The sequence below is a fragment of the Monodon monoceros genome, unplaced genomic scaffold (assembly GCF_005190385.1).
Source record: "Monodon monoceros isolate NGI ecotype Baffin Bay Population unplaced genomic scaffold, NGI_Narwhal_1 Super_Scaffold_18, whole genome shotgun sequence".
NCBI classification, from domain to species: Eukaryota; Metazoa; Chordata; class Mammalia; order Artiodactyla; family Monodontidae; genus Monodon; species Monodon monoceros.
Genome location: NW_021703774.1, coordinates 2314849 through 2327052, shown reverse-complemented (window position 1 = coordinate 2327052; position 12204 = coordinate 2314849). Strand labels below are relative to the sequence as shown.

Sequence of the window (12204 nt, the reverse complement as noted above, 5' to 3'; positions counted from 1 at the left end):
GTGATGACATCAAGGGGGTATGTCACAAGCCTGAGTTTAGTTAGTGGATTTAAGCTGGTTTGGAGTTTTATCCACTAAGTATGATCTTCTGACCCCTCAGTTTTACAACTTTCCACTCTCTGAGCTGCACTGCACCTCTCCGTTTCTGAGTTAATCATTTGTTTGCCATTATCTGCCGAGAGTTCTTATCTCTTTTGCTGTCACTTTATAACAGGGTCCTCTTATCAACCTGCATAGAGTCACGTGATTAGTCCAAGCCTATCGAAAGTTTCCATTCCTCTGATTAGAAACCATCATGAAACTGGATACATTGTTTACAGCAGGTCACTAATGCTGGAAAAAGTACAGAGTCCAGGGAAATACTTGCTTGTAACTTTCTGGATTCTTGGATTTTTTTTGTTTTTTGCTTTTTCTTAACTTTCACTAAGGGTTACTGTAGTCTGATGTGTCCTCCCCAAGGCTACAAAATTTGACAAGCTGCACTTTTTCTTATGCTCAATGATTTCTGCTTTAAGCCAAAGGACTGCCTATAATTTCATTAACAATGTCTTCTAATTCGGATACTGGGGATTTACAAGAATCTCTAAAGCACGGACTTACACCTATTGGTAAGTAGGAGTTGCTCTTTTTATCATCTATTTATTATCCTGCTACTACACTAATACATGTAATTTACTCTCATTGATGGGTTTACTATTATAAGTCACTGCTTTTCCAATTGTGTTTATTAAAAGCACATAAGTCCACATATATATCACACATATATCTTTCTTGAAGTTCAAAAAAGGCAATCGAATACTTCAAGTATTCATTATATCCTCTGTTTTTGCACGTCATCCTATTAGCCTAAAACGGCCAGAAAACAAAATGTACAATATCTCACCTTCATCCCTAATATTTTCTGATAATTTTAAATGAGAAATAGTAAACTAAAATTTGAACACCTTGAAACAAGTTAGCCATATGGAGTCACCATTGATCAAACTTCACCAAGTGCTTTCGCGTATCTGTGGAGTTTCAAGCCACATCACAGTATGTCTCATTCATTGCAGATATCATAGAAAACTTTTGTTTTTCGAGCCAAAAACAAAAACAAACCAAAAAAACCGTCATTAGTTAAGGATTAGAAGTTAAGGGTGACTGTTTTGCAAAATAATGAGCATGTCTTCTTTTCATAAACAGAATAAGTAAACAAAGTTTATTTTCATTTTTAAAAAATAATGGCGAGTCACAAACGTTAACGTTACAGCAAGAATACCTTTAATTAATCCTGAAAGTAAAGGACTAAAGGGAAGTAATTCCCAGGGGTCTGTAATTATTAGTCTGTTGGAAATCTTGCCCTTCTTCCTTCCCACTAGTTTTTGAAAGACCTAAGCCCTTTCTTGTAGCCCTTTCTTAGACTTTCGAACCGGAATTTCCCTGTAATTCGCAGAGGCAGAGGCCTGTCATCGGCGCTGAATTCCAGCGCCGCTGGAACAAGAAGGAAAATCAAGGCTTCGGCTTTTCCTCTCTCTCCCTTGATAACCAGCTGACTCCACCGAACGCAGTGATTGCTTTTTTTATGGGCCAACTACACCCTAAAGTATATCAGTTGAGGAAATGGTTACCAAAAATAATGTTCTGTACTTACGAAAAAGAAAACACCGGGAAGGCAGGCAGAGTGCAACAGAGAAGCAATTGCTCTGTTGATAAAAAGAAAATACGGGCACAGAAGGAGCTGGAACACAACACAGAGCGATTTCAAATCTTTGCCCGGGGCGCAGCCGCCTGGGCGCATGGGCGAAGGGTCCCTACAGGCAGCGGCCGCGCTGGGCCACCGCGCTGCTGGCGTCGGCGGCGCGCGGCGAGGGCGCGCTCGGGTCGGGGATGCGGGGGCGCGCGGGGAGAGGCGCGCTCGGGCCGTGGAGGCGGGGGCGCGCGGCGAGGGCGCGCTCGGAGACTCACCCGCCCGCGGATGCGAATTCAGGGCGAGGGCATTCCCGAGACCACACACGAGGACCCCCACGGCGCGGCGCAGACCCGGGGTGAAGGAATGCGGGGGAGATGGTGGAGAAGCCACTTTCGCGTTGCCTCGGCTACCGCGGAAGAAGCGCATTTTTCACCGGACGCGCCGGGTCCGTCCCGGGCGTGAAGCTGGACCACCTGCAAGTTTGGGGTCCGCCGGGTCCGGAGCGCCGGCAGCCGGCTGGGCGTCCGTCTAGCCCCGGAGGGATCGCTAGAGGCTGAGCCTCAAGAAGGCCCCGAAGGAGAAGCCCAGGGCCTCCGCGAGCCCGCCCCCGACACCCGAAACCTGTGCGGGCACTTCCGGGCGCCAGATCCTAGGGTGACAAAATAACAGTGAATTTTGCGGTTAAAAAACCCCTCTTTCCGGATCTCATTCTCAGCCACCGCCCCCTCCCGGCCCAGGCACGCTCTCTCCCCCGTCCCCGGGTATTGCAGCCCCACGGTTGGTTGTGGGGTGTCCCTATTTACCCGGAGGCTGCTGCTGGCACTGAGGGTCCGTCTGTTCCACAGCGTAGCCTCCCGGGGGTGCTGGGGGCCATTCCCGGGGTTCTTGGCTAGACCGTCACCCGGAGGGACACTGGAGCCATCAGGTCCTCCAGTGGGTCCCTGAAAGCCAGTTGCCTCTTGGATGGGGGTCTGACCGCCCCGGGCAGGCCCAGTGAGGAGAACCCACGGGTGCAGCTCAGAGGGTCTGAGGTCCCGGTGGCTTTGATGGCAAGTTGCACGTTGGGATGGAGTGGGGAGAGGTTCCCAAAACTAAGCCCAGTGTATGTACAGCTCAGTCAGGGTTTGAATTCTACATCAGCTCATTTGTGTTTTTCTGGGAAATGTGCCTCTGTTTATCTAAAAAGCTGTCTCTATGGGTCCTAGAGACATGGCATGACATTTTTCTTCTATGCACACCGGTGGTTCCATGAAAATTGCATATAGACGTCCGTGCTCATATAGAAAAGTGAAAATAAGATGCCGTTGTTCCTTCTGCCTACCTGCAAGATAATCTGTGCGGTGTAAGAGCAGGAGACTTGGGTTACAACCAGATAGTTCCCCTAAAGTTAACTAGCTCTGGGATGCTGTCCAGATTCTCGGTTTCTGGCTTAGGCTTTTTCCTTTCTCACAAATGGGGTGATTTTACTGAATCACACGCAGTACTACTTTGAGAGAGACAATAAAGTACCTGTCTATGTCAGCAAAAGAGCCAAACCTGTGTGGTAGGAAGCATGTCATGTAACGAGTATTTATTGACCCTCTTGCAATGTGCTCAACGTTATGTTTGATTTGTATTAAATTTATGTCATTCTTCGAATTAAGTGCATTTTTGAAGAATATTATACAGTCCATATAATGTTGCATCCTGACCACAGGAGGTTCTGTCTGTGTGGTTAGGGGTACGTAATACACAGTGCAAATGCTGTCTTGAGACTGTGATATAAACGTTGTTATCTGGTCCCCTTAGCACTCTCGGAGTCTGATTTGATTCCAGTGATAACCTCCAGTAAGCTCTGTGCCCTTAAGATCTCTGGAAGTCAACGTCACACAGTGGAAAGTGAGAAAGCCTGTTATGTCACCATAACCTCTAGCCAGCTTTATTTGCAGTGCTGTTTACAATACCAGCTACCCAAGCCCATGGTCTGATTCTTGCTGCTGGGCTTAGGCAGCCAGTTCCCTCCAGGAAGCTGAGTCTCAGAGCCTTGTCTCCTTCCCGGGTCCTGCCTACTTCCGAAACAATGCATCTCAGATTCTCTTTGCTGGCCAGGATCCTCAATTGTGATGGGACTTAAAGAATTTCTTTTATGCCTCTTTTAATAAACCAAGAGAGGTGTATGGATGAAGCCAGAACAGAGGCTTGGGAATGCTTTTTTTCTTTACTTGACCCCTCCCGGCAGACACAATGTCTAGGGTTATCTTGGATTCAGCCTTGAACTTGAGCTGAGCTAGAGAGGGAGGGGCTCTGGGACAGTCTCCCGCCAGTTTTCCAACCTCCCCAAACACCTCCAGGGATGCCTTATGCAGGGCAAGAGTCAGATGTCTTACTCCCCAAGTCCAGAACCTACCTCAGGATAAAGCTACTTATTTGAGGGTATGTCTTCACTCTTCACCTTGCTGGAACAACTTCTCTGAGAAACCCACTCGGCTTCAAGGAACTTCAGGAGTTTGGGGCGCCATTGTGTCTGGGAAGGGCCTGGGGAGGAGCTGAAATGTGACCCGGTGTATGAGAGACTGAGCCTGGGGAAACATGTGGACTGAAATTGACCAGACCGATCAATAAAGGCTGCCTGTGTGTTTTTGTGTGACTGACAAGTAAGAAAAGATACATTTTACTTTTAAACCTCAAATAAGCTGAATGTCTGCGGGTAATGTGATTGAGTCCTGAGGACTGTGTCAGACACTGCAAGATGGTGGCGTTGGCAAGAACCTCCCACTGGAAGGATCCATTTTTAATGGTCCTTAGAATGGCAAGCGATTCCCTTCCTAGTTGTTTTCCTTACAGAGGATGGTTTAGGGGAAATTAGGGAGAAAGGGAAAAAGATAAAAGAACTGATATGAATAACAGTGCTGTGGGCTGCTCTTCTGACACGATCACCTGTGCATAAAGTTTATTTTGTTTTAAAAAAGTTTTCTTTGTTAGCCTTACTTTACTGATGAAGAAAAAAATGGACTCAGAAAGGTCAAGTGATTTACCCAAGGTCACTCAGTTTGTCAGAGAGTGGGGCTGTAAATGGAAATCATGGATGTGACTCTGAAATCCGTGCTTTTTCCTCAAGGTAGTATCTTTTTGCTCTTGTTGATATAAAGCAATTATGATTACAAACAATGTTTGTCTACTCAGACTTTCTTCAGAAAGGCATTTTGGACTTAAGTAAGACATTTGTCAATCGCTCTTTATCTCCCTCTTCAATCCGCAGTGGAAACCCCGAAGAATTTGGAAGGGTGGGCTGGGGCGTGGCGTATGGGTGGGGTGGAGCCATCTGGAGCCCTGAGAGCTGAGCAGAGATGGGGGGCGGGGGGGTGGGAGCAGGGAGGCACTTCTGGTCTCTGACTCTGGAATTTCCTGAAAGGATCTCTGGAGTTTGACGTTGAGCTTGCAGTTCTGTGGCTTATGGTAGCAACTCGCGAGGCTCCTGAGTGGATGAAAAGGAAATTGAGAGGAAATTCACAGCATCCACTTGTTATAGAGTCAGTGATATGAGGACGGCAGGGAAATCACCCAAAATGAGAGAGTTTAGAGAGGACTTTTTACTCCTAAGAAACGAGCAAAGGTCTCCTGGGGGGAGGGCATAGGGAAAGAGATAGTTTAAGCACCTCCTCCCCCGCCCTTTTTAAGCACTTTTGACAAAGCCGGGTGTGTCTCCTGCAGGGAGATGCTGGTCCCACGCCCGGCGCTAACGTTTTCCACAGTTAATGCTGCTGAGCCTTGGCTCTGGACGTCCGTAGCCTCAGGGCCCCAAAGCTCCGCCGCCTCCAGCGGTGTCTATAGGATTGGAAAGAAAACTGTTCGGAACCCGCCACCAGGTCCCCGAAGCGAGGCCTCACAGTGTCCAGACGAGAAACCCTGGGGGAAAGCGAAAGAATTCTTCCCCAAGGCTCGGCGCACGCTGGCCACCATCTCTTAACCACGAAAGTTGTCTGCAAGTCGGAAAAGGAGCTGACACCCTCCGAAAAGCGCGATCCGCGGCATCTCGGGGCCCCTAACACTCTCCCTACGCCCGCGCGGCATGCCCCAGGGGGACGAGACCACCCCGAGTGCCGCCTTTCCAAACCCACTCTTTCTCTATTGTCCAAGAGGGACCTGAATTGCTCGACGGCCGCAGTTCTGCGGGTCCGGCGCTCTTGGATCTTAAGAACCAGAACACCCTGCGCAGGGGCTTCCCTAAGGCCGGAGGCTCCCGATGTCCAACCCCGCGCGGCCACAGCCGGGGCCCCATTCGGAAGCTAAGCGGCACGTCGTCCTTTCCCTCATGAAGCTTCCAGTCTGGCCAGATTCAATGGGATGTCAGCCTAGAATCACCTAGTGCTCAGATCTGAGTTCCCGGTCCAGGTTGAGGCGCGGGAGGGACCACGGGGGGTGGAGTCGCCGTGTGAGCGTTCAGCAGGTTTCACCCAGCGCTTGGGGGCCCGCAGGCGCCAGCGTCGTCCTCGAGAACGTCACTCAGTGTTCTGGTTTGTCCCGAGAATGGACAGGGATGGTTCCGAGAGTGGAGTCTCCAGTGTTGAGCTGGAGCTGACTCACATCTCCATTTCAATTACAGAGAGGAAGAGCTAGATTAGATTGGACCACCTACCCAAGGTTATTTCCCAGCCGGCTCCTTTCTCCAGACCGGATCTCCCCATTCACCTCGAAGGGCACCGGCTCGACCAAGGTGGGACGCGCCTAGACCCCTGGGCAGGGGCAACCCGCCCCAAAGAAAATGAAGTCTAAAAACTTCTACAGGGAAGCCTTATTACCGAGAGCCGTAGATTCCGATAACACAGGCCAAAGTCTCCAAAAACCTCACCTGTCCTTCAGGGAAAGGATGCGAGTTTGTTTGGAGGGGGTGGAGGAGTCTTGATTACCCAGATAAATGCGGCACCTTGCGTTTTCCTCGCTGGTAAAGACGGGGCCCTGATATACTAAGATACTCCCATAGTGACTGTGAGTCAGTCGCCATTGGCTGGCCACCCCCTACCAGGCAGTCTTTCTAGGGGTAGAAGGTCTAGCTAGACTGGCTGCAGTTTTTCCTCCTGGACTACAGGCTGTTTACTCGGGCAGCAGAAAGGGAATTTTTTTTTTTTTTAACATGACACGACTTCTCACCTATTCCAGTTTATTCTCTGAAAGCTTCGGCCAATTCGATGCTCTTTGTTAATTTATATGTCTGCGCTAAAATTTAACCTCTCTTTAAAAAAATAAAAAAGTGCTTCGAACGCGGGGGTGGAGCGCCTAGGAGCGGGGGGGGGGGGTAGCCCAGCACCACCCCCCTTCCCGGCTCCAGCTCAGCAGCGGAACTCTGGAGTTCTAGCTGAACTTAATTTTCAGAGGAAAGCAAAAGTGGCTTCTGATGGGCTTTTCGAGGGGCGGAGAACTTAGGCAGAACCCGAGCTTCAGTAGACTGATAAACTTGTTTCTCTTTCCCCTCGGGCTATCCCGGCCTGGTAGTGGAGACTTTCGGAGGGGAAAAAAAAAAAAAAAATCTAGGTTTCTTCTGCGGCTAAAGAGTAGGCACGTGCTACGAGAAAAGTATTCTGGTTTCTCGAAAGCACCAAAAAGTAGGAATGGAGGAGGTGTTAGACATTGTTTCCAAGGATGTAGATTTGCAAGTTTCGTGCGGGGTTGGGCGGGTCGTGCTGGGTCGTGGCAGGCTTCTCCCACCCAGGCGGGCGGGAGACGTAGGTCTTCCACGCTGTTCTTCCGGGGACACGTGTCTGCCGAGCCCAGGAAACTTGAACCAGTCCTGAAAACCATCACCTCTTACGCCTTTGCAGACTGCACGCGGGAAGCGCGCGGGGCCGCCCGACACTTCTCAGGTCAGGTCAGGGGCAGGCTGTGCCCGACGCGCGCTCGGTAACGCGGCGCGGAGCCACGGGAAGGCGGCGGCGGGAGAGCAAGGCAGTCGCATCCTCGCGGGCGGGGAGCGCGAGACCCCCCTCCGCTCCTGCCCGCGGGTGGACGGGGCGCACGGCCCCGTGGCGCTGAGTCTGGATAAAATATGCCGGGACTGCGCTTCTCGGGCTCATCAAGGCTGCGGGAGCCTCCCCGAGGCATCATCCTTTGTAATTGCAACCGTCAATCAACGCTCGAAGACACAGTGAGAACCGGGAAGGACGAGCCTGGAGACCAGCCCCGTAGGAAAGGAGGTGGAGGCGCGGGGGAAGCGGGGGGAAAGGGGAGCGAAGTTTGCCAGGAGTTGGCAGGGGAGCGAGGGAGCGAGTTGAGAACGCGCGGGGCGGCTAAAGCCGGAACGGTCTCGCCCGGCCTCGCGTCCCCACCGGTTGGTTAAATGCCCCGCAGCCGGGGTGGATTCCTAAGTGCGCTCCCACTAAGAGGCAGTCGGTGAGACTTCCCCGGAGGAGGGTGGGAGGCGTCGGCCCGCCTGCCGGGGCTTTATCATTCCAAGGCGGTGGGTGTATCTCTCCGAGAACGCAGACCACCGCGAGCCGAGACGTTTAGACCACACAGGCCCAGTGCCCCATCCTCATCTCAGGTGCCTCCCCTCCTGGCGTCCGCTTCGCCCTCCCGCCTCGCGCGGAGGCCTCTGCCACCTGGAACCATCCCCAGGTAACCGACCCGGCACCGCGGGCGAGCTCGGGCACCTCCTCCCCCAGCGCTCCTTCCGCCAGGGTGCTCTGGGAGACGCCCAGGCCCATCCCAGGTCACGGGACAAACGGGTCTTGGGCTCCAGTGGGGACCCTCAGCCCAGCGGAATTGAAGGGGCAAAGGGCCAGAGTAAGTGCTAGGGTGGAGGATGGGGGAAGGGTGCACTTGGAGGGCGGGAAGGAGCGCGAGGTCGGAAGCCCCCCCTGCCCCCCCTGCCGCTGCGTCTGCTCCCCTAAACCCCACGCAGAGCGCCCGGGGTAAAGGTGACTGTACTCTCGGGTCTCTCCCGCGGGAGATTTCCCGCTCTGTCCACCGAAGGCGGGGTTTCGACGTCCCCCGAGGGGACCTGGAAAGGTTTGGGGCCCTCGGGAGCTCCTCCGTTCCTGGAGCTGGAGGCCCGGAGCATTGGGGGCTCGGGGTTCCTTTGGTTCTCAGAAAGGAAGTTTTCTCTCGGCTTGAGACCTCCTGCGCTTTCGGTGCCCTTTGGGCTCGCAGCTGACTAAGCAGAGCCGTCAGCCTAGACTAGAGCTTCAACTGTGGATTCTCTTAAGGGAGGATTTTTAAAACCTTGACCCCAGCCCCTATTCTCCCGCCATCGCCGCGCGCTTTTGTGAGGAGACAAATGGATACCAGCTGGCCCTTTGTCACCGTCACTCCAGGTCTCTGGGGGTGTGATGGGAGGGCAGACTGGCCTAGACGGAAGAGGTGTCAGGTGTGGCCTAAACAGGGCCCTTCTGGGGCTGAGGCTGGGCCCTGAACACGATCACAAAGTTTGCCTCCAGCCAGGTCAGGCTCAGCCCCAAGTCCCCGGCAAAGATTTAGGCCACACTGCAAGTCCCTGGTGCTGTCAGACCCCCTGTCTACTTCTTTCAGCTCTCCTAACCTCGTCCTCCCGTCCCAGCAACCAGAGGGCCTTCCCTCCCACAGAGCTCCAGCCTGGTGTTGGGAAGGCGTTGCAAAAGTGCCCCCATATGCTGTTTGGTTGCTGTGGGATGAGGGTGCTCTTAAATTAAGGCTTTGTAATAAACTGATGCTCGAAGTTCACCTGTATCTTAAGGAAAGTGCAGCGAGCACTGATGTGAGCCCTGAGACTTTATCCCCTTTCTGAATTTAATTCACAGTGATACTTCAAATAACTATAGGAAATCCTGTAAATGGACGGACTGTCACTGAAATCTGAGCATCTTAAGGGTCACTAGTTTTGGCAACTTCAGCCCGCTCCCCTTTACAAACTAATGGGCAGCCCTCCCACCAAGCTTAAACATTTTCATGAAACCTGCAGATGCTACTAAAACTGAGATTTAAATAACTTAAATTCTGCATACTGCATGTTAAACAGCAAAATGACAAATCAGTTTCGGGAGGCAACAGTATCTGAATCGCCAGGCGCGGGGAGGCGATGAACGACCCATTTCATATAAAAGTGTAGATTATGCATGGCAGTGATTGGAGTATTTTTCAAGTCATCAAATACTGGACTGGCCAGTTTGACTGTGTGATCTCTATACCATTCAAGTAGAATAAATTCAGAGCCTTTGAGATTCAAATTCACCCCCTTGTGGATGGACTCTGATCTTTACCCGGTCTCACAGCAGACACTGAATATGAGGCATTTCACATGCAGTCAGGAGGCTGGAAAAAAAAAATGTTTTCATCTTGTTGGGATGAGATCTGAAAACTTTGAAGATGGGGCTGGGCGGGTGGAGGAATAGCTTGCATAACAGATGGTTCTTTAAAACTTTTTTTAAAGTGCGGGGCCTCTGGGATGTGGATCGTCCCACCCAAGAGGCAGCAAAATGAGAAAGAAAGCCCAGGCTGCGCTTTGCATTCTATATGGAAACCCAGTTCACCAAAATTTAGGAAGTCTGCCGCCAAGATAATCTTGGGCTCGAGGAGGCGGGGTGGTGTTTATAAGCGAGAGAAGGAACTGGGGAAGAATGGGGAAACGGGGATAGCCGTTCAGATTCCCGGCGACACGGCTGCCCCCTCGGTGAGCAGGTGAACTGTGACGCTCCGCCACTCCCGGGGGCCCGCGGACTGAGTGCCGAGGGGAACGAGGCCGGGAGACCCTCGAGAGCAGGCCAGCTCTTCTTTTCATTTCTGGGTTGTTTAAATGTGTTTAACTCCTCCTGCAGCCCCTCACCCGGCGCGCGCGGGGGGCGCCCCCTCACCCCCAACTCCCACTCGCGTCCCTCTGGCTTCCCCTCTGCGCGCGGACACCTCCGCCCGAGCTTCTCCTTGGCCGCCGCGCTCAGACAGAGGTCGCCTCTCACCCGCTGTTAAGACCCGCCGCGTGCGCATCCCCGCCCCGGGCCTGGGTGGGGTAGGAGGGGGCGAGGCGGGGTGAAGAGGTTGGGGCAGGCGAGGGGACTGGAGCCTGCGCCTCGTCCTCATTGGCTGGCGCCTGGTGTCCGACCCGAGTCCGGAGCCCGCGTCCCCATTCACTGTTATCACCCCTCATCCCCTCTTGCCCCTGCCCAGACCTACTCGCCTCCCTTCTCCTCCTCTTCCTCCCCTTGTCCTTCCCAGCCTCGCCTCCCCGGGCTGGAGAGGAGTAGACGAAGCGACAGAGGGAGGCTGGAACTTCCTAACTCCAAGCCTGACAGCGAGCGGGAGGGAAGCAGAGACGGGGAAGGGGCGGAGAGGAGAGGAAAGGCGAGGAGGGAGAGGAGAGTGAGGCCAGAGAAAGCGCGCGAGAGAGACCCTGCGGATCCCGAGCGCTGGGCGGCGGAGGGCGGGGTGCGGGTTGCCAGAGCCGAGCCGTCCGGGAGCAGCGGCACCGCCGCGGCGGCAGCAGGTCGGCCGCCGCCTCCGCTGCGCGCCCGGAGCTCGGCCGTACGCGCGTTCGCGCCCCGGGCAGCTGCGCCCTTGCCGAGCCGGACCGGGGCGCCCGGACGCGGTCTAAGCCTGCAGCCCGCTGCTTCCTCCTCGCGGTTCCGGGGCGGCTCGGGAGCCGCGAGCCTGGACGGAGCTCGGGGGTCCTGACGGCAGCCCCGGAAGCGGCGGAGGCGCGCTCCTGACGGCGGGCGAGGAAGCAGCCACCCGGTCGCCCCCTCCTTCTTCCCGGTGGAGTTGAAGCTGTGCTGCCGGCGTCCAGGTGCTGGGCTTCCGGACCGGCACGGACCCCCTACCCCGCCCGCGGCCGCCTTGTCATGCTGCCCAAAGTGGAGACGGAAGCTCTGGGACTGGCTCGGTCGCATGGGGAACAGGGGCAGATGCCGGAAAACATGCAAGGTAAGGAGGCGCTCGCGGCGCTTGGCTCCCGCGGCTCCAGCGCCCCGGGCTCGCCCCGCGGGCTGCAGCCGCCCGCCCCGCGCGGGCGCTTGAGTGGCCGCCGAGCGCTGGTCGCCGCGGGGCTGCGGGGCTGCGCGCGGGCGTCGGGCCCCTTCCCCAGGGGCAGGCATAAAAGTTTATGGCTCTTGAACAATGCGGGGCGGGGATTTTCCAAGCAATGCCTAATTGGCCACTTCTAATTAAGAAAAGAGAGGCTTCGAGCTCCGGCTACAAGAGCGGGGCAGCTTCAGGCTAAAGATCTTATTATTCTAAAGATCATTCTAAGGAACGGAATGTCTCGCGGGAAACCCGAGCAGGTTCCCAGTCGTTGGAATCGGCGGGAACTTGAACCAGTGCTCTTCAGCGGTGGAAGAACACTGCCTGGGAAAGTCAACTGCAGGGAGAGATGGAGCCTCGGGGAGAGCGGGCTTAGCGGTGTTAGGACGCATGGGCGCCCCACAGCCCAGGCGCACCCAGGGAGCCGGCTCGTATTTGAACAACTTCATAAAACTGCAGGCAGAACTGGAGAGAACCAGTTATTCCCAGCCCGTCCTCTGGTCGGGCGCTGCGGCGTGAGTGTTGGGCGGGGGCGGCGGTTTAGCCTCAAGCTCTTCTGTCTGAGACCTGGGAAACTG

The 12204-nt window shown here is 54.3% G+C and overlaps 1 protein-coding gene across 1 annotated transcript in view; it reads left to right on the top strand.

Annotated features, from left to right (window-relative positions):
* Positions 1 to 325: 325 nt before the first annotated feature.
* NR5A2 (nuclear receptor subfamily 5 group A member 2) overlaps positions 326 to 12204 on the top strand; it is a 128217-nt gene continuing 116338 nt past the window's right edge. Inside the window, 3 exon segments of the mRNA XM_029228952.1 lie at positions 326 to 608; positions 11394 to 11417; positions 11420 to 11530. Coding sequence (XP_029084785.1) covers positions 545 to 608; positions 11394 to 11417; positions 11420 to 11530 — 199 coding nt within the window. The 5' untranslated portion in view covers positions 326 to 544.